The sequence below is a fragment of the Magnolia sinica genome, chromosome 1, assembly GCF_029962835.1.
Source record: "Magnolia sinica isolate HGM2019 chromosome 1, MsV1, whole genome shotgun sequence".
Classification (NCBI taxonomy): domain Eukaryota; kingdom Viridiplantae; phylum Streptophyta; class Magnoliopsida; order Magnoliales; family Magnoliaceae; genus Magnolia; species Magnolia sinica.
Window position 1 is genome coordinate 33,914,891 of NC_080573.1, and position 23,387 is coordinate 33,938,277.

Here is a 23,387-nt window from a genome sequence, read left to right on the forward strand (position 1 = left end):
CCACTGTTTCCTATGGTATGGTCCGCCTGAGATTTGGATCTGCTTCATTTTATAGATTATGCCCTAAAATGATCTATCAAAACAAATGAACAGTGTGGATATAGGATACATACATCATAGCAGGCCCCACAGTAGGTCCGCACCTAATCCACTCCCCAAGCCCAAACACGAACTGATGCAGCAAATGGACCGGGGTTGACCACATGGACGTCAAGGTGGGCCCATAGCTTTTTTGTGCTCGGTACTACCACGTCAGGTTGAAAGGGGATGTCTTTAAAAACTGCATGTGATTGATTCTCACAAATCGCAATAGCATTCCTCCTAAAGAAATGAAACTGCAATTTGAAGGTTAATTCCACATCCCAATAATTTTTGCCACTCCATCCCAGCTGAACTTGATATTTGCAGTTCACTCTGCGAACAAAATCATATCAAATGAGAATGTGAAATTTTCATCCGAGCAGGTACAAACAGGCATTGGTGGAACCCTCCAAAGCCAGGCTCGACTACCCAATTCGAAAACCTCAAAACAGATTACCAGAAGATGGAGCATTGCAGAACATACAAGGGGTTGGCCCCACAGACGAGAGATACCCACATATTTGCCAGAGCTTTTACACCACCATGATCCAAGACATTCCATCCCAACCTACGATATGATGCTTCAGCTACCAAATGCCCATTCGAGGTATTTGGAAGGAATGGTTCTTTTCCACTGAAATGGGTCCACAGCCCTGCACAATTCCAACAGACAAAAGCAGTTCAGCGAAACAACATGACTAGTAAATATACAACCGCTAGATTTGAGCAAACGGTTCAAGCCCAATAAACTGTAGATGTGTTGGGTGGCCCACCTTCTGGAGATTCATAATATTCATACAGTTGTGGGGCCCATCATGGATGAGAGGTGCCACAAAAAGTAACCTTTTGATTATCCAAATTGATTGCCCCCCATCAAATGTGGACCATCATGGACAACCATCCATTCACAAGCCAACAACCGGATGGTTGGGATTCTGATAGACAAAATCAGGGCATGGCCCAATCACAGTGAACCCAAAGGCAGACCCCTCTTATACCATTGTCCAGTTGGAAATAAATGGTGTTTCTTTTGATCAAGAACCACATAACACCACAAAGCTTTATCGCGCAGAAACAAAATACTCATATCTATGAATCCAACAACACATGCCAGAACTACTGGAAAGAGAAAAGGGACAATTAGGGAATAACCATGCGGCCCAACAGGAATCCTATCTCACATTTCACAGCAACTATTCACATCTTGCACCTATGCATGAAAAACATGCACTATTCTCCAGGAACCAGAGAGATTGCTTTGTGGAGAAAGGGTCACCATTCCAATCTGATAATTGCAGAATTCAATGCTGATATCCTTTCAACTTCCTTTGACCAAACCAAACTCTCTGGGCTCTTGTTCCGGTCTCTTATGCCTTTAACTGCAATAGAATTCCATCCCAACCTGACCAGTAAAAAAAAACAAAAGGAAAATCAGAGCATGCTACAGCCTTCTTTTTTTCTTTTTTCTTTTTTGTGCTAATAGGTGAGAATTCCACATTGAGAAATCATTGATTAAAGAAGAAAGCAAACATCAAAGGGAGATTTTCTCTAGCCAAACTTCCACAAACCAACCACTACACATACATAAACAGAGAACATTTAAAAAAAAAAAAAAAAAAACACATCCAAGCTTTACAACTTACACAAAAAATTACTTATAGAATTTCCAAACCGAATTTATCTACGAAAACAACAACCTAATTTCGCTCGGAATCTCAGTCTAGAAAAGCAAGAAACTTAATTGTTCGGGCACGTATTTCCCTTCTTTGCCAATCCATATGCAATCAGATTCCTTCCAGGACAATCAACAGACTGTGTCCAGTCCAGGGGTACCCATACCCGGACAGGTCAGGCCTCAGCCCCAGGACCCAAATCCCATCAGGTACACATCAGGTCTCATACCCTCATTCGGTAGTTTTGTTTTAAACATTGACCATTCATGATTGGATCCACCAGTCAGACCATCAAGACTGTAACATCACCACTATGAATACCATATCATCCTATGAGACATCTAATTATTCATGATGCCATCTACCACAAAATTTGGCCTCACTTTCAATTTCCATTTGGAATGTCTCGCAATATGCTAAAACATCCAACAACGCCCACATTTCAGTAACCATGCTAGTTACTACACCATAGTGGTGGTGAAAGACAAACAGAACCTTCCCCGTCTTCGTAGCTGCAAACACCACCACATCAACTTGGGACAGGGTTCCCTTTCAACGGTCCATCCACATCAATCTTGACTCATCTCCATTGACATTTACACCACCTGACCAACAACAGATCCTACTTTCAAACATACATTTAACACCAATATGCTCCAATGAAATAGTTTCTAAGTATGTAACCAAATGACAGGAGTGTATGATAGCACTAATCCCCTTGAACTAACTGCAAACAGCTCTTCTAACTCACCCAGATTTAGTCGACCCTTATAATGGCTCTTATAACTGAACGAAAGGATGCTACACTTCATAGCATAAAGAGAAAATGAGAATCGCTGATAATGTACGTGGGTGTATTGCCCAAACTATGGTTGGTCAGGCATCCTGAATCCAAAGCCATCCTTTAGTCCTCTTGGTGTTTGGAGAAAGAGGGAATATGCAAGCTGCATTGAGTAGCCTAGCATGCTCCCCGCTTTCCATTGCCAAAATGCAGTTGAGAGAAGAATGGGACAGCTTGTTCTATCTCAACCATGCATCAGGAACTGCAAACACCCAAATATCCCCAAACTAGGCAAATCCGGAGTGTAAGCCTTGAATAACCACCCTAAGAAAAACTTCGGCTATCAGAACTGTCTTCTTGTTGTTTAGATAAGAATAAATTCCTCTTATTCCTCTTAAAAGATTAATTGCCTCAATAAGTCAAAGGAAGAGAATATTTAAAAAAAATAAAAATGCAACAAATAGAGAAACACATGAAAGTGCTGCAATGCAGCTCGACCTGAAATAAAGGTGCACTTCCTAAGATTAGCATCTTAAATAACTCCTTATAACTCTTTAGGAAGTATTCAGAACCAACAAGGTCCGGCATAAAACCCACATGCACTGCCACATGTCCAAAGCTGGCACCCATGTCGATCAACCAAGCTTTCTATCAAGCGGGCCTCATCATGTAGACGCACAAGCCCAAAAATCAGGACAGTTCACTCATACAGTGTATGAAACAAATGAAGGCTACAAAAAGTTGCCCAAGTTTTTGCAAACAGTCTGTTTCAGACAGTATCCCCTGCCTGATGAGTTGACTGGCCCGTTTATTTTGGATTAGGGAACCTTCATGGTGGGGCCCACCTGAAGGACAATTTGAAAGTTTGACTCCTGAAAGCTTTGTAACATGCAGTGGCATGTGGCGGGCTGTGATATACACATCTCCATTATTAGTGGAACTTCTGTGTTGGGATAATGCAAGAGCATTTTCTGATCTTTAAATTTGCACAATAGAAGAAAACAATCAACAATGCTTTTGAAATCACGCATACATACAGGACTGATTTAGATAGTGGGCCACCTGATGGAAAGCTCAGTTGTTCAACAAAAGTGTCAGCTTTGCATGTGATGGCATGTAGCTGGGTTGGGATGTACAAGTTTACCTAATCAGTGCACCATTGTATTGGGATAATGCAAGCATCTTTTGATTTTTGGGATTGGCACAATAGAAGCAAAAGACAGATAAAACAGCCACAATACCTTGCAGATTTATAAATACTTAAGAGGACTGAAATTAGTGTCACTGCATCTTCAAAACTAGCACAAAAGAAGAAGCCAATACCTTAACACTAACTCCACTGTAAAGGTTTTCTATAACAAAGGCTGCCTTCTGTAAAACTCTTGAAGGGTTGAATTGTTTTCTTGATTGAATGAATAAAATAATACAAAGGTGTAGTATTTATAAACTTTACAAGTCTAAGAAGACTCTTAAAAACTTGACAAGTAAGAGAGAAAATAAAGATCTTGTTAAACGGCTACATAGTGCCAATCTTGAGAGCCAATGAGAAGCTACAACGAGAAGAAGAACAAATATGGAAGAGAGACAATGATAGAGAGAGAGTAAGAACATGAGATGCTGAGGGTCTAAGCCACTGGGCTGATATAATAAAACCATATCCACCATCTAGGGATTTTAGGATTAGGAACAAGAAAACCCAATATTAGATTCCATAACGTGTAAGGAGAGAGAGAGTAAGAACGTGAGATGCTTAGGGTCTAAGCCACTAGGCTCATATAATAAAACAATATCCATCGTCTAGGGATTTTAGGTTTAGGAACAAGAAAACCCGATATTCGATTTCATAATGAGTAAAAATGCAGATGAAATGATTGCAGCAGAATTTTAAGTAGTCGTCAGACCAACCGCTATCCTTTGGTTGGTTTGCCTGGGAGTTTTGGCCTGTCAACAGAGCAAAGAACGTGCTTTGCAACTGTGGTGGAGCTTGTTGCAAATCCTTCTATTATCTTTATGGATGAACCAACATCAGGATTAGATGCACAAGCTGCAGCGATCACTATGCGTACTGTTCATAATACTATTGACACCGGGAGAACTGTTGTGTGCACCATACATCAACCAGGTATTGATATATTCGAAGCATTTGATGAGCTTCTGCTTATGAAACAAGGAGGGCGAGTTATATATGGAGGCAAGCTTGGTGTGAACTCACAAATTATGATTGACTATTTCCAGGGAATTGAAGGAGTTGCTCCTATTCCTGAAGGATCCAATCCAGCAACTTGGATGCTTGAAGTCACTACACAAGCATGCGAAGAGAGGATTGGTCAGGACTTTGCAACCATATATAGGAACTCATATCAGTATAGTGAAGTGGAAGCTTTAATTCAGCAATTGAGTGTTCCTGCTGCTGGTTCTGAGCCCTTGAAGCTTGATTCCAAGTAATCACAGAACAGTATGACTCAATTTAAGATTTGCCTTTGGAAGCAAAATCTTGTTTAGTGGAGAAGCCCCCAATACAATGTTGTGCGATTGTTCTTCACTACCATCAATGCGGTATACTTGGCTCACTTTTTTGGAAGGTTGTCTCAAAAAGAGATATGACACCAGACTTGTTTACCGTTATGGGAGCTCTTTATGCAGCTTTTCTTGTTTCTCAGTGCGAATAATGCATCGTCAATACAGTCAATAGTTTCCATTGAGAGGACAGTTTTCTATCAAGAGAAGGCAACATGGATGTACTCTCCATTTCCATAGTTTGCATTGAGAGGACAGTTTTCTATCAAGAGAAGGCAACATGGATGTACTCTCCATTTCCATATGCGGCAGCCCAGGGTATTATAGAGGTTCCATACATTGCAATGCAAACAATTCTATGCAGTGTCATTACGTACTTCATGATCAGCTTTGAAAGGACAAAAGGGAAGTTTCTGCTTTACCTGTTGTTTATGTTCCTAAAGTTCACATAGTTGCCTTCTATGGGTTGATGGCAGTTGGTCTGATGCTACTCAGCATTTTGCTACAATTGTTTTGTATGCATTTTACTTGTTACGGAATCTAATATCAGGTTTCTTGTTCCTAAACCTGAAATCCCTGGATGATGGATCTGATTTTATTATATCAGCCCAGTGACTTGGACCCTAAGTATCTATCTCTCATTGTTTCTCTTCCATTTTTCTTATTCTCCTCATTGTAGCTTCTCATAGGCCCTCAAGATTAGCATAATGTAGCCGTTTAACACTTCTCAATCCTATCTAAGAGTTCTACAGACTAGGAAGACTCTAGATTTACGTATTACAAGAACAATCTCATAGTACACAAAAATTACAAGAGGACCTCATGCTACACATTCTTATCAATTAACATTCCCCCTACAGTTGAGGTCTACAGATGAGATGGTCAACTAGAGTTTGAGCCGCTGACAGAAGCTCCCTGAAAAAGTTTTGGTGAAGATGTCAACAAGCTATCATTGATACATCACAAAGAGAACCTTCACTTTCCATATGGAAAGCCTTCTCTCCAATGGAATGTTAGCCACGCCCATCTTTTTTCTTTTTCTTTTTTTGGTTGCACATGAAAGCATAGATCTGGATCCATGTAACACAGAGGGTCAATTTGGAACGCTTAATAGTGCAATGCGGATAGCATCACACGGATGTAGTTATTTTCTGATGATTACATTTGACATGACAATGGATATCTGGTGTTTGGCAGTGACACTGTCTATCGGTGTAAGCTTCTGTGCATAGCACTATCTGCTGTTTAGATGGCATAAATTGGCATGTTCCAATATTGTCAACTTGTATAGATATGGCACACCAAGTGGGCTTGCATCCAGAGTTGTATTGTAAGTGATTTGGATGATCTAGATTTTCGTGCAACTATGCCATGTGTACAGTGAAACCAACTGACCATCCAATTAAGTCAACAATTTGGATAACCTATATTGCCAAAAAACTTTGTCACGTGTACAACCAAGTGCCCCCACTATCCACAGTTAAGTCAATGATTCGGATGGTCTAGATTGGCATAAAACTATGCTGTTGAAACAGTAGAAAAAGATTTGATGAGGATAAAGTGAAGAAGAGATGAGAATATTGAGAGAGGAGGAGGAAAGTTTGGGAGAGATGATGTGTTGGGCTTGCATGCCCTAACACATAATATTTTATTATGAAAAAACGCATAGTACACTGCAGGGGAATAGGGAAGTGTGCACATGCACTTACACTAAAAGGACACACAATAAATACAATACACTAGCATTCTCTATACTCCCCCTCAAGTTGGAGCATAGATGTTGATCATGCCCAACTTGTCACGAACACGATGAAGAGCATCTCGACTCAAGGATTTTGTAAGAACATCAGCAAGTTGATCCCCAGATCGAACAAAAGGAGTGACAATTTCCTTAGAAGCGACTTTCTCCCGAATAAAGTGACAGTCAACCTCAATATGCTTGGTTCGCTTGTGGAAAACTGGGTTACGAGCAATATGGATGGCCGCTTGATTGTCACAGTGAAGAGGAATAGGACCCGAAGGAGGATAGCCAAGTTCTTCAAGAAGATTGCGAAGCCACACAAGTTCACATGTCGCATGAGCCATAGCACGATATCCAACTCATCCCACATACCCCGAAGCATCGAATAGTAGTCTTTTAAGGATCTGGAGTTTTGTTGAAACTGATCAATTTCTTGAATAAGCTGGAATACCCGTGAAAAATTCTGAGATTCCGAGAACATATCATGAAGCGTATCCCAAATGCCTTTAGCTGAGGATAAAAACATCATTGAGTGGCTAATCAAGGAATCCATGCTATTCAACAACCATGCAATAACTTGATAATTCTCCTTTGTCCAAGACTTGTAGGTAACATCTGTAGAGCTTGGGGAATCATCCAAAATATACGACAACTTGTCACGGGCTCCTAAAAATACTTTTACAGATTGTGCCCATTGAAGATAGTTGTCACCGTTCAACTTAATGGAGGTAATCTGCAAGGGGTTAGATTCAAGAGACCCTATGCCAAGAGATGAGGGCCCTTTGTCAGCCATAATAGAGTCCAAGAGAAATAAACCTATGCCAAGAGACCCCCTATGCCAAGAAAGATTGATTCAAACAACTCTATCTCACTCAATCCTTCAACATAACAAGAGATAAACCTCAAACAAATATCAATCATTCAAAATACCATGAAACGCAGTCAAATAGGGCCTGACCGAGTGAAAAACGGCCCAGCCGCACGCCCATTTGAGGTTAAAAACCTCTCAAACATTGATCTTAAGTAAAAAATCCACCATGGATAGCTTGGGAGGAAGATTTCAGTCCATCTTGAGCAAAGAAACCGAAGAAAAGCTTACCGATTTAAGGTAGATCAAAGAAAAACGGAATGTGGAACCGATTTTCGAATTTCTCTATTTCGCCCAAAATACCATGAAATGAGGTCCAATAAATTCTGAAAAAAATCATAACAAATCTTCTAAAATCAAGACCTATCAAACCCCTAAACTTTTAGCTCAAACAGAGCCCATGCGTCCGTACAACGCCGGTGTCAGCCGTACGGCTGCTGACGTCAGCAAGGTGACGTGTCGCCTCTCAACCTGTTGGATGCGGAATGCCTTGAACTTGCTTTGATACCAAGTAGAAAAAGATTTGATGAGGATAATGTGAAGAAGCGATGAGAATATTGAGAGAGGAGGAGGAGGAGAGTTTGGGAGAGATGATGTGTTGGGCTTGCATGCCCTAACACATAATATTTTATTATGAAAAAACGTATAGTACACTGCAGGGGAATAGGGAAGTGTGCACATGCACTTACACTAAAAGGACACACAATAAATACAATACACTAGCATTCTCTATAGAAACAAAGAGGCCTACCATCAAGAGCTGAGTCATTGATTTGGATAGTTTGGATTCCCACACAAACTATCCAGTATGAAGAGTTCCCACCATGTAAACATTTTTAAATGGTGCAAAACTAACACAAGGGTCCTCTTTTGCCTTCCTGTTATGGTTTAAGAAAATAGGCATATTCTGGCTTTTTCTTCGAATCGGGCTAATGGATAATACCCATTATGAATTCCAAAAAACCGGTGCAAAATAGCATTATTTGGATTTTTGTGCTATGAGCACAACTTCTTTTTCTTTTTTCTTTTTTTCCTTTTTTTTTTTTGGTGGGGAGAGGGGGTAGCTTGTTAGTACACCCCACTATGAGTATAACTTGTTAGCACACTTGATGCAACTAAATTGAGTCTGCGTGGTTATCTTAAATCTTATCTTAATCTTATTATGTTTTAAAATTTTAAATACGAGCCAAAGATTTCATAGATCTAGGATCTCCTTTTTAATAAGTATTCATTTAAAATATAAAATAAGAAAGTCCAAAATAAGACCATTTATTTATGTGCATGAGCAATTTTATGAATTAAAGAAAGAAGAAAATTTCAGAAGCTTTAAACCTGCAATTGGCTTGTACAAGCATGAGAAGCTCTTGAGGTGATATGATGCCACTCATGGGCCTAGGATTTATGAGAGTCAAGTTGTTCTAGCCTGATTTCCTGCGACATAGATCTCATCCATGCACCATATAAACCTTAACTGCAGCCTTCAAGCCTCTCCATAGCAAGCCAAAACCGCAACTGAAACCCAACAATGCACAGAACTCATTTTAACTGCAGCCTGTTATATGCATCAAATCCTAAGCCGCAGCCCTTGATCCTGTCCTGTATCACCTTGTCCTACTCCTATCCCACAGCCTACACCCAATCCAATCTCCCAACAACCCACTGACACGCAGAACTCATTACGCGTCCTGCTATATGCATCCAATCCTCAGCTGCAACCTTATTCCTGTCCTGTATCACCTAGTACTGTATAAACCTAGAACCTAGCCAACAGCCTTCACCCAATCCAATCTCAGGCCCTCCAAACCCTTAGGGCCCGTTTGGCCAGTCGGATTAGAAGGGACTGGGTGGTATTGGAAGGGATTGGAAGTTAAATCCCGGGATTGGCCAGGCGTGCCAAACAGAGTCGGTGATCTGATCCCAATCCCATGGATCTTAAGACAATCCATTGACAACACCATCATTACCTTTAAATCCCATCCAATCCACCCTACTCCGTTCAAATTTACCTGGGATGTGTTTGGTTTGAGGGATTGGAAGGGACGGAAAGGTTTAATCCCGGTATTGGCCGGGTGTGCCAAACAGACTGGATATAGCAATCCAGGGAAATAGAAATCCCATGGATCTCAAGACAATCCACTGACAACACCATCATTACCTAGAAATCCATGCCATCCACCCTAACACCATTCAATCCCTTCCAATCCACCTGGCCAAACGGGCCCGCCAAACAGACTGGATATAGCAATCCAGGGAAATAGAAATCCCATGGATCTCAAGACAATCCACTGACAACACCATCATTACCTAGAAATCCATGCCATCCACCCTAACACCATTCAATCCCTTCCAATCCGCCCGGCCAATCCCGGGATTAAACCTTCCCATCCCTTCCAATCCCTCAAACCAAACACGTCCCAGGCAAATTTGAACGGATTAGGGTGGATTGGATGGGATTTAAAGGTAATGATGGTGTTGTCAGTGGATTGTCTTAAGATCCATGGGATTGCTATATCCCGGGATTAGGTCACCCAGTCTGTTTGGCATGCCCGGCCAATCCTGGGATTTAACTTCCAATCCCTTCCAATACCATCCAATCCCTTCCAATCCGCCCGGCCAAACGGGCCCTAAATAGCCTACGAACAGTTCCCAAATAACCTAACTCCCAGGCAAAACAACCCGGCCCCATTTTCAGCCAATTTCTTAACCAAGTTTGGTCCCAAACTTTTTTATGCGCACTAGAAGCAGGACATTCCCATGGTCTTGCAATGGCAAGTGAGTAAAGACTGTGAAGTGACTGTTTTAGCATAATGGAGAAGTTTGACGAGTTGGAGAGTTGATGACCTGCAATGGAAGAGATTGGAAACAAAAACAGCCCAGATCCACGAGTTGATGACGTAATGAAAGAGTGACCAGAATTTAAACCAAACATGGCAATAGGAAGCATCTCCTGAGATAACCCGTATTTCATGCCTCCAAAAAAGAAGACGATATGTACTGGTACAACAATGGTCCCCACCCTGGATATCATTCACCATGATATCCTTGGCAAGGACCAAGAGCTCAGATACCACCTCAGTACGATACTGATATCGTGCTTTCAATGCAAGACATCCCCCCCTGCATAGATGATACAACGAAACACATGGGGATAGAAATGGAAGACTACGGTAGTAAACTCAACCAAAACGACTTCCACCATTCACTACAGTCGTTGGAAGACCATTGTCAGTGGTACCAGATGACTGACGAAGCCAAATTGCCAATTGAAGCGCTAAAGCTTAGGGGTTCAGCCTAGAATTGGTGGTACAAAGTTAAGACAAGTTTGAGAAGAAGCAGTCTAACTCCCATGACTAAGTGGGAGGAAATGAAAGCAAAAAAAGTGACATTTTCTAGCTCAAGATTACAAGGTATCTTTTCAAGATCTTTCAAAGACGAAACTAAGAAATATTAGAGTCGAAGTGTACAGAGAGAAGTACTGTGACTTGAAAGTTAGATGCAAATTGACAGAGAACCGCAATACAGTCCATAGCCCAATATTATAACAGGTTGAGGGATGAGCTAGAAAGGGAAATGGTAGCTGCCATGCCTAGTAGCATTGAGGATGTCTATTAGATATCTCTATGAGCCCAGCCACTCCTAGGCATGACGACTTCCAAGCAAGAAGATATGAAACATCGAACATGAGTGATTAACAAGTTCATGTGATTACCAATGGTATTAGATCAAGAACCATGCAGAAAAATGGTCCTATGGTAACTAAGAAAGTAGGAGAGATGTCAACAGGCGGTCCCAGTAATGTCTGTGTTACAAATGTGGAGACAGGGCCTGCAGGTGTGCCCGACAAAGAACCTCGCCCCCTGTGAAGAGGTCACTGGTAACAAAGGGTAAGAAGAAAGGCAAACGAGGAAGCAATTGAAACAGACCATCTTGAATTAGAAGGTTTAACAGATGTCCCACAATGCTCATTACTAGTACGACGAATCCTGACTACTGAGGAGAAATCAAGAATTTGAGAGCTAGTGTCTTCAAAACATGGGTCTCTTGTGAAGGAAAAGCCATCAAGGTCATTATCGATAGCAGCAACAGCATGAACCTCACTCCACCGAGATAGGTTGAACAATTGAGGATCAAGATAGAGGAGAACGATCGGCCTTATCAGATTGCAGGGGTAGGTGATGAGACACTACTAGTGGCCCATCGATGTACGGTCAATTTCTCATGTGTACAATACTACACTGAATCTTTATGGGGTGACATTGTACCAATGGGAGTTTTCCACGTCTTACTTTGAATGCCAATGGATTTGTAATCAATACACGACAAAGAGATGACAGAATGATGCTCATTCTAGACAGTGGCAAGTTGAGATGGAATATGTAATGGAAAGCAATGTTTTGAATAGTGTCCGTAGCGCTATTTAGCATTAGCAAAAAGCATAAATCCCCTGTAGCATACGTAGTGTCATTGCGTAAGTGTAACATATGTAGCATATGCTACATTTTTTTTTTTATAAATGATAATTGTATTTTTGTATTTTGTACTTAATACTCTCAGCTTGTGGGATTTTAATTTCCTTTCATACTTGTGACTTGTGGTTTCAATTAGACATTATTGATTAAATTGGTTTGCTTAGAAAGTATTGATGTGATAATGATTTAATTTGGTTTATATATGTGGATTGCCTTTTGATAAATGATAACTAATAACTTGTTTGAACATGCTTATACTTGAAAAAATGAATCATTTTTAGGTATTTTTATATAGTTTTTATTTTGCTTTTTCTTACTATTTATCATATTTTTCTATTTTTAAATTAAAAATAGAAGTATCGTGTAGCTTATGCTACATGCTACGGAGGGCAAAATGCTACCGCTATTTAAAACATTGATGGAAAGCTCGACAAATGACTAGAGAGCAACTGCAAATTCAGACCACAAAAGCTCGACAAATGACTAGAGAGCAACTGCACATTCGAACCAAGGACAGCAAATAGCATGAGAGGTACATCGATCAGCAAGAAATACAGAAAGCTCCCAAGAGAAGGTTCATTGCTGAGGGCATTAGGAGAAAACAAAAACCCATTCATGCCCAGTCAGCGAGGAAGCATCTACTGACAGTGGCCATCAAGAAGGAAAAAACTCATCATGAAGATGCATCACATTTGAAAGTCCCTTCCAGTCCTATAACTTGAGGATGAGTTCTTTTAGAGATTGGGGGAATTAATGCAACTAGATTCTAGCCCCAAGTGTGGACCCCTCGTAGCCATGTGTGTGGGAAGATTCCAGAAAACAAGCAGCTCGCGCAATTTTACACACGATATTAGAAATGGTCAATAATGGTGGGCACCGTTACACGATACGGGGCCATAACAACTGTTACAACATACAAAAGGGCCCATAACAGGCCTGTAATGGGCGTAATGGTCACTATGGGCCTTTATGGCTGTAACGAACCATTTTGGGAGGAATGGTAACAAAATGTTTTTAGATTTTTTTTTTTTGCCCTCAAATTTCTTTACGGAAATGGTATAAATGATTAGGGATATGCATTAGTGTGATGGATCCCACGGTTTGCATGAATTTCAAGCCGTTCACATCTTACCCAAATCTGGCTGAAACCTTTCATCCATTTTTATTTTATTTTTGTTTCTCATCAATTTTCTTGAGGAAAATGTTGTGTAATGAAATGATTGGGGATATGCATAAGGTGGAAATAATCCCATGAATTGCATGAATTTTGGATTGCTTTCATGCTGTTCATGTGTACCCAAATTAGGCCCACACTATTTCATCCAAATTTTATTTTCTATTTCCTTCACAAATTTCTTGAAGGAAATGGTGTATAATAATGGACATTCATAAGTGGGATGAATTCCACTTATTTACAATAGGAGTTTTAGATCAGGTAAATGGAACTCAAGCAGCCTGAGAAAGCATTCTTACCAAAGAATGGCCTGTTACACCACCATATACATGTTCAAAACTAGAAAACAATACAAATTAGGGATCCTCTTCCTAAATTTTTTTTCCTGAAAATTTTCAATATTTTTCACAATTTTTCTTAGAAGAAAATTTCGACCATTACAGCCTGTATTGCTACCGTTGCCGCTATTGAATATCTTGGTTTTACTACAAGTTACAGTATTAAGTAATTTGTTGTTAGGGTCACAGACAGCTACCAAGAGTATTTTTAGTAGCAAGTCCATGTGGTATCATTATCTAGCATGTTTTAGAATTTAAAATAACATAAGTCCAAATTTCATGGGTCTCTCTAGGAACCATTGTAACAGGTGCATGTAAGACCATTTTTTTTTTTTTTAATGCTTATGAGAGGTATGAATGAGATAAAGAAGAAATTTTCAAAAGCTTTAAACTTGCGAATGATTTGTACAAGAGTGGGAACCTCTTGCAGTGGCATGATGCCACTCATGTGCCAAGGATCTGTGACATTCAAGTTCTACCTAGTTATCTCGTTGTTTTCTAAGCATTCAACACTTTCAGGAGAGCTCAGTGGTTACTGGATGAAGATGTGAATTCAGATTTGATGCACATTCACACCTGAATCCAAGTTTATACATCTGGTTGCACCAATGCCAAACGGAAGATAGGCTATGTTGATACCATTATTCTTCTGCAAATAGTGCCGTTTCGTACGCCAAACGCGCCCTAACACTGTCACTAGAACAAAGTCTTGAGGCAAAGAGAGAAATACCAAGGAGTAAGTGCATCCATGTAGCATCAGACATTGTGAAAGTTGGAGACCGGCATACAGCTTCAGCACTAGAGCAGGAAACAATGGATTATTTCTTAACACAGCAAGAGAAGATTTTTGGACCAAAATAAACACTATCCAGATGATAATCTCCAATCATCAAAGTTGCCAGCCTAATCGGCATCACTACAAGCCATAACTGCAATGGTGAAAGAGGACAAATGTAGCATCCATGGCAAATAGCTCCATAAGAAACAAGAAATCGCTGGACATGTCATAAAGTGGTTGAAGCAAGAGCATGTGTGAAACGGTCGCTTGATTGACAGCATAGGAGATTTCCAGATAATGATATAGATTAAGATATGGGTCACTATAAGAGACCTTGAGACTTGTAACAGAAGAAGCAGGAAACTGGCTTGGAACCAATCATATTGGATGAAAAGAGATGTCACGAGAGTCTTGAAATGCTTACATTCCTATATTTACCTGATTCATATCCAACTTCATAATCCGTTGCTGCAACAACAAAGAGGTATGGACTCCACCTTGGTGGATGGGGAAGGGAGAAAGTGGAAACCTTTCAAGAATCCCAGGAATAGACTAGGCTATTCTTCAAGGGGAAATCACGTAGCAGAGCTTGGAAGTCTCTCATTATTTGTGGTTCATTTTCCAAGGTTCTGGTCAAAAGTGAAGCTCTTTAGGTACTTCGGCAAATTTTCATGGTAAACGAGGTGGTTATTCCCTGCAGATTGCAGTCTGCAGTAATCCCTGGTTTAGCTTGCATATGCTTTAAGCTCGAAGAGAAAGTAGAGGTGACTATTACCAATATGAATGGTAAGTGGTTCACTGGAGAAAATGGTGGTTCATTTTGCAAAATGTAGACCAGAGATTTTGAGGGGGAAGAAATTTAGGTTTCGGGCACAAAGCTTGTTACAAGCTTAACTCAAAATGGTGGTAAGGAGGGCCAGTGGTCTGGTGGTGCAATTGCACATCTTGGAGCTTAGGGCTGTTGAATCTAATTTCGCTCAGATTCCTTAGTTCTCTTAAATCACCTAGTGCACTTTCAAAATTCCCGTAACCATTCCTTATGAGTTGTGTGCACTTCTTTTCTTTCTTTCTTTTTAGTTTTGTGCACTATTGCAAGAATTTTTATGCAGTTCAAGCATGAGTATATAATAGACATTCAGTGACAGGCAAGTTTTAATGCTGGTTGCTATTGACTATGGGAGAAATGAGCAGAGATGCCAGAAACATTTGCAACTACGTCAGTCAGGAGTAGATTTCTCAAATCATCAGAAGAAACTGGGCAGTCAAGCCATTGCGCAGCGCACTTCATGTGTAGTACTTGTGTGTGGGTGATGTGTCAAATCCAATCATGCATACGACAATAACTACAAAGATAACATCGTTCACAACTGTGGAGAGGCATGAAGGATTAATACTAACCATTGCACATTGCAATTTCATGCTCGAAACAATCCCTCTAAACATGATTTAAGGTGCATTGACTATGAATTAAACAAAAGTAGTGAATGTTGACTGCCCTACTAACCTTGAAAACTCAACTGCTTTGATTGGTCCCTTGTTCAAAGCTCAGCGACGACCCACGCCCTGATTCCGATGCATATCCAGCAACCATTCGAGGGAAACAGCACGCCATCCTTCCTCTGTTTGTGCAAAGAGTTTTTGCTTTACAGTGTCCACACATATGCTTATGTTTCCAAAGCCATAAACTGGGAGGCCGTCATGTGTTCTATGCGGTTTGGGCTTAAAAACCAAATTATTATCCCGTGCACAGGCCTCAATAACCTCTTTCAAGCTCAATTGGGGCAAACCATCTGTACCATCTGCATGGATCCCGCTCCCAAGCCCAGCTGAAGTTTGACGCTGGGCGTATGCTGCAGCTTGCTGCTGAGCCTCATACTGCCTTTTCTCTGTCACTCTAAGATAGCTAATGTTCTCTCTAGCCCCGGGTTGCACCACCTCCATACCTTCCACAGCTCGATTCATCATGTCAAGCCCTAGATTTAGCTGATAACGGATCCGCTCATTTGCAAGCAGTTCAGCTGGGAAAAGTCCTTTCCATCCCAAAAACCATTGTGTGACTTCTTCAAAGTTTGGATTTGAGCACAACCAGTGGCACAAAACCTGCAGCCACTTCGCAAAGAAGCCTGTTTCCAACAATGTGACCATGTGCTGAATCGGAACAGCAGATGCCCACGTCATAACCCAGGAGAACTGATCGAGCTTCTGAGTGGCCGGGTTAACTTGGAATTCCTGCAACGCATCCATCAGTTTTGGAACTATGTAACGAACGATGAGCTGTTCCCAACTAGCCGGATCAAACACAGTCTTCCATGGGGAAAGTATGGCAAAGGCAGACGAGTCGCTTGCATGCCAAGCATGAAGAACATTGCCCAACTTGACACGTATTGTGTGATATAAGATCTCCAACCTCTGCCCCATCAGTGGGAGCCATGGGTGCACCCAAACGTGAATCGGGACAGTCTCCCGACGTGGGTCCCATGACTGCACAGCCTCTGACAGTTTTGGCATTATGACATTCTCCAAAATGCTATGAAGGACTGGAGGAGGCAGCAATTTCTCCCACGATTCCAAAAACCGAAGCATCGGTTCTGGATCCCTTGCCTTCCACGTGTTAGTGCCCGATATCCTCACAGCTGGCAAAATGACATCCATCATCAACTGGGTATATGGTGAAGCCACACTAACATCAGAGTAGTCGTATGGGTCATCTCCCTCCAACAGAGTCTTCCACAATGACATCACCTCCAATCCATATGATGGGTTCTGCAGTGGGTCCCACCCTTGAAACACTCTAATCATCAATGGAAAAGCAAATGAGCATGCAATGCAAGACAAGTTACACAGCTTATAATCATCACCAAATCTCCTCTGCAGGTCATCAAACGTCATCGCAAGCATATCCAATGTCAATGTTCCAATTGAATTCTCCTCGCCCAGCCGATCCAATGTCCCTATAATCTCTTCCATGCAGTCCAATTGCTTCTTCTGCCGGACCGCCTCCTTCTGGAGCTTCTCCTTCTCAATCTGCAAGCTCGCCACAGTCTCCCTTTCATGCCTCAAATCCCTATCAATCTTCTGTATGTCAAGCTCCGCCAAGTCAACAATCAGCCTCACATTGTGCTGAAGTTCTGGCATCGGTACCTGGTTCTCCTTCGCCTTCTCCTCTGCATTCAAATTCTCGAGGTTCGTCAGCACCCTCACCTGTGGACCCCGCATATCAAGCACCTTCTGGACGACTTCTAGTCCCTGCTCTTCCTTCCTAGCCAGCAGTTCCTCCGCTGTAATGTATTCCCTCTCCTTCCTCCTCCCACGATTCTGCTTCGACCACAGCTTCTCCTTGGGCTGTCGGTTTGTGGACGCCACAGCAGAACTCTCCTCCTTCCTTGGCTCCTCCAGAGCAGGCAGCTTTGCTTCTTTGTAGTCATTAAATCCCATCCCCATGTTCTTCGGCCGCAGTTTCGCCTCAATTGGGGCAACAATCCCTTGTTCATTCTTACCCAATCCGCCACCTTTGTACCCCATCTTCTCAAGCAATTTCATCCCAATCCCCTTCGTATGCTTCTCAAAAACCCCCACGTCACCGCCAAGTTCCGATTCAACCCTTCCCCTACTCGACTTCTTCTCGCTCTTCAGCTTCTCCCTTTGCTCCCTCTCCCGGCGGGCCGCACCCTCTTTAATTCGCCGCCCGAATGCCGTCGGTAGGAAATCAACCTCATCATCACCACCATTGTCAGGGTTCCCGTTCTCATCTGTACCTTTCGATTCCCTCCCAAACCCCAATCCAGACCCTTGATTAGACGAATTGAACCCTAATCCCGATGCCGCGCCCTCCTCATCCCCGTTGTTGTCTTCGGAATTCCTGTCGATTTCTTGGTTGGGCATGACAGTGCCGGTCGAGACGAAGTTGACGGGCTTGGTGAGATCGATGGAGGGTCTGTCCTTGCGGCGCTTCCTGGATGAGGAATCATCATCGGAATCGGAGTCGGCGAAGACGCCGTAAAGAACGTCTTCCTTGGTCTGCACACGCTTCTCCTTGCGCTTCTTGTAGTAGAATTCGCCGCCGATCCATTGCCCGTCTTCGAAGTCGTTGTCGGTGGTGAACCGCTCCATGTTCTGGTATTCGTCCATGCTGCTTTTCCTGATAGAACGAACAAAACCCTAGCTTTTGCAGGAAAAAAAGAAAAAAGAAAACCTAGCTCTTGCAGAGAAAAAAAAAACAGCTTTTTTGCGAACTTTAGAGAGAGAGAGACACCCTGGTTTCTATCTCAGGGTTTCTGATGCAAAACCCTAGATTTTGTATGAGAGAGAGCAGAAGAAATTTCTGCTGTCGAGGAATTAAAAATTTTCAGCGGCGGAGGAATTGCGTGACTATACCGTCACTGCCTCTGTGTGAGGGGAACGATCAATCCCATCCGTCGAATACGACGCATGGGTAATCGGACGCGGTTTGGCTGGTGACCCCGACCCCAGCTCGCTGGCAAACCCGACCCCAGCTCGCTGGCTGGTGTTAAAGCTCTGTGGGCCCACGATGATGTATGTCTTTTATCCATGCCGTCCATTCATTTTTCCAGCTCATTTTAAGTATCGTGCCATTAAAGCATATCCAGAGCATCGGTGGACGACACCGCAGAAAACGGCTGGGATAATGACGTTCAACGTTAAAACCTTCCCAGGCCACAATGATGTTTATTTGTCATCCATCTACCCGGTAACCCTAGATTATAGTATAATAAAGGGGCTTATATTATATTTGTAACGCTTTTTTTTTTTTTCGATATATCAGGGACAGTTTTTGACATGGAATGATGAAAATGTCACTTATCATTCATTTCCTGGTTCAGCATTAGTTTATCCCAAAAGTTGAGAGGGTCTTTTGAAAATATATATATAACCTCCACTAAATTAATGATTGGGGTCAACCATTAGCCAATTCAATTTGTTCACTTTAATCAAACAGTCATAAACCCACAAACCCACAGGAAGATTATTTCAAAAAAATGGAGTTAAAGGTGATCGGCAATTGCATTAACATTAGAAGTTAATTCAAAACTATTTTCTCTGGTATATTCTTTCCGTGATGAGTTTTGCCTTCAAACTTGGGCATATTGCATAAAATTAAAACCTCTTTTATGTAGACGGATTGGATCTATTACAAGACAATCCAGTGAACCCCACACAAGATGTGGAATGGATTCAATAGGTGGGTCCCTTGCGCAAAAAAGCCATTTAGCATTTTCTTTCTCTGACCGTTTTGGATATTAGGATCGTTGCCATCTCCATGACACCTACTTCGGCAAGCTTCCAGTGTGCATCTGGCATTATTACCTCTATTCAAAACTTTTATTTATATATATATATATATATATATATATATATATATATATATATATATATATATATATATATATATATATATATATATATATAATTTCTAGCCACACTCTTCGATGTATAAGCTATGATTGTTAAAGGTACTTTTATGTTAGGATAATAATAACTTTTGTGTGTTATTGTTTTATGGGTATTAATGATAGGAGTTTATAAACTGAAGAAGGGTGTGGTGGTTCCTTTTGTATTTTTATTTTTTTTAATGAATGGTGAGAGTTTGTGAAAGTGATGAATTTTGTAACTGAAGAATATTATAGTGGATGAATGTGATGAATGTCGAAATGGATGAGTGTTGTAGTGGATGAATATTATATGGTAGATCATCGATATTCATTGTGGATCGCTGATAATCACCGTGGATCGTAGATATTCAGTGAGGATCGTCAATATTAACTGTAGATCACTGATATTCATTGTAAATCGCAGATATTCATTAAAGATCACTGATATTAACTGTGGATTGTCGATATTTACTATGAATCGCTGATATTCAGTAAGGATCATCGATATTAACTGTGGATCGTCAATACTCACTATGGATCGTCGATATTCAATGAGGATCATCGATATTAACTATGGATCATCGATACTCACTGTGGATCGCTGATATTCAATGAAGATCGTTGATATTAACTGTGGATCGTTGATACGCACTGTAGATTGTCGATCCGATGAAAACGGTCATAACTTTCTCTTTAAATGTCTGATTTGAGTGATTTTGTACTCGTTGGAAAATTAATTTAATGAACTGTCAAATGGCTTTAGAATAATCTCATTTGGACACCAGAATATTGCCTAAAAGTGGGCCGAAAATTCATTAAAGACTTTGGATCGTCAATATGCATTGTGGATCGTTAATCCAACAAAAAGGGTCATAACTCTCTCGTTATGACAATTATAACTGTTCATTTATTTCAACATTCTTTCATTACAACATTCTTCCATTTCAAAATTCACCCATTACAATATTCTTCCATTACAAATTTCATCCTTTTCACAAACTCTCACCATACACACTCAACAAAAAACCAAAAAAAAAATAAATTATAAAGCACCCTCATCCCTTTCACAAACTCCCACCATTGATACTCATAAAAAACAACACACAAAAGCTACAAGTATCCTAACCTAAACATATATTTGGCAATCATAGCTTCTACATCAGATAGTGTCGCAAAAAATATTCAAAAAAAAAAAAAAAAAAAACACTCAGAAACTTGCCAAAATGGAGGGAATGATATCGACTGCATGCCGGAAGCTTGCCGAATTGGGTGCCACGGAGGTAGCAATGGTCCTTTGCCGTGAAAAAACGAAGAAGAAAGATAAAGAAAATGCTAAATGGAATCCACCCACTAGGGACCCACCTATTGAACCCATCTCACATCTTGTGTGGGCCCATTGGATTATCTTGTAGTAAATCCAAGCCATCCACATAGAAAGGGTTTTAATTCCACACCATCTGCCCAAGCTTGAGGGCAAAACTCATCACAGATGGACCACACCAAAGGAAATAAATCAGAATTAATTCTCTACATTAAGCAGTTGTGGGCCATGAACATCTCCAATTTTTTTTAATGACCTTATTATGTGTTCATAGCTGTCTGATTAAAGCGAACGAATTAGATCAGTCGAAGGGTGACCTCAATCGTTGATTTAATGGGGTACACGCCACATTCTCAAAATGTTCTCTCAACTTTTGCGACAAGTTAATGTCGTACGAGGGGACGACTTACAGATGGCATTTTTGTCCTTCCAAAAGCCAAAAAGTGCCCATAGGGCTAAAAAAGATATGCATTAAAAATCTAGTGTTAGTAGCTTTATTACGTCATAATTGAGGGTTATTTTAATTAATTTCTCAATATTAGCTCATTCAAAACTTTTGTGACCCCTAAGAAGTTTTCAACGATAAGGGTTCAGTCCTCACTCGTTTCCTGTGGTGTGGTCCACCTAATCTTTGGATCTACTTTTTTTTTTTTTTTTTTATCCTATGATGAGTTGGCAAAATAGATGGACGACATAGATAAAACCCATACATCATGGTGGGCCCACGGAGCTTTAACACCAGCTGGCTGGCTAGTGTTGGGGCCCCATCCAAACCACTTCAGTTGTAATCATACCTACAACATTTATTCTCTTAGTTTTTTTTAACATACGCACTCACACCATAGTGGAATTTCACTGCAATGGGTAGTCGAACCCATGACTTTGTGTTGTAACTCTTGAATTGCACGAGGTGGTAGGCCACGCATGAAATTGCACGTGGTGTAAGATACTATGGCTGTGGGCGGAAGCTAAATAGAGCTATAGAATGAAGGCTATGTCCTAAAGGGGGATTAAGACTAAGTAAAAAAAATCTAATTAAAACACAATTTCCTAACTTAAACTAATTTACCAATTACACTAAGTAAGACAAATTAACACTTAGGCTTCCAAGCCAATAGTGGGTCCAATCACTTAGGCTACAATAGATATGTCATTTAAAGAACTAGTCTATATAAGATAGTATACATGTATATGTAGGATATGCTAACTATTTAACTAGAGTCGCAACTATCCAATTATTTCAATCCTATAGTCGGTTAGAAACGCTTAGAATCGAGAATATGAAGATCATTAACCTTAACATGATTCTTGACTTTACATTTCAGAGATTCTGAGCAAGGGATGACGGTTACAGAGAGGGAATGTGTTAGACACCCTCTTTGCCTGTATAGATGTATGGTCTTTACTTCACCATATATAACTAGTTTATGAGGAATAGGATTAGTTCTCAGTGTAGAAATGTAATGTGATGCAATGACAATAATGGTGGGTAATCGGTCCGAATTTCTAATGGGCAGGATCCGATTATATCGGCAAGCCACTGTTCATAACCCCAAGTGTATAGGGTCGCGATGTAGTAATAATCTCGGTAAGACCGAGGTCGAATCCACATGGACTGATCTTGTATGTTTCTGAAATCAATTACAAGTAGATCTAGGAGAAGATGTAAAACTAATTCTGAAGTGATTGAGAAAGTAATTGTGATTAAAGTGATTAAAATTAAGAATTCAAAGGTGGGAACTAGGGTTTCCAATGATCCACTTATAATGATCAGGGAGCCCTCTTGCTTGATTCACGTCACACAATTGAAATTGGAGTCCTATCCTATCAAATTGGAAGATATACAATTAAGATCAATTTGAACTTTCCTTGACCTAATTCTTAATGAAGGAGAATTATGATAATTGGAAGGGATTTCGTCACCAAATCATGCCCATGAGACGATGGCCAACAACAAGATTTACCAATCTCATAATGTCAAAATTAGGAACAAAAGATACTCAAAACTATGCAGATCTACTGTAATTTGAGTCACAATAAACCATTAAAAATTGAAAATATTCCTTAAATATCAAATTAGAATTCATGAAGGTTCATCATAAATATGAATCGAAGCAATAGAAACAACCCATCACACTACAAGCTTCACCTCTTAGCCCTAGCTAAGAGGTTTAGCCAACCATAGACATGATTGGATATAAAAACCTAGAAGAAAGCATGAAAAACTAAGGAAGAAAGGAAGAAAAATGCTTGGCA

At 40.7% G+C, this 23,387-nt stretch overlaps 1 protein-coding gene across 8 annotated transcripts; it reads right to left on the reverse strand.

Moving 5' to 3' along the window:
* Positions 1-290: 290 nt before the first annotated feature.
* LOC131245372 (septin and tuftelin-interacting protein 1 homolog 1) lies at positions 291-18,827 on the reverse strand. Of its 8 annotated transcripts, none has more exons than XR_009170854.1 (4): positions 18,673-18,827; positions 15,925-18,558; positions 1,358-1,483; positions 291-734 (listed from the first exon to the last, which is right to left on the reverse strand). XR_009170854.1 is itself a non-coding variant. In XM_058244810.1 (2 exons), the coding sequence occupies exon 1, from the start codon at positions 18,546-18,548 to the stop codon at positions 15,966-15,968; it is 2,583 nt and encodes an 860-aa protein (XP_058100793.1). In that variant the 5' UTR covers positions 18,549-18,662; the 3' UTR covers positions 291-734; positions 15,925-15,965. The 8 variants fall into 8 exon arrangements, 2 of the variants coding, with proteins under 2 accessions (XP_058100793.1, XP_058100802.1); XR_009170856.1 differs by lacking the exon at positions 18,673-18,827 and having other exon boundaries at positions 291-414; positions 599-734; positions 15,925-18,662; XR_009170855.1 differs by lacking the exon at positions 18,673-18,827 and having other exon boundaries at positions 291-414; positions 566-734; positions 15,925-18,662.
* Positions 18,828-23,387: the final 4,560 nt, after the last annotated feature.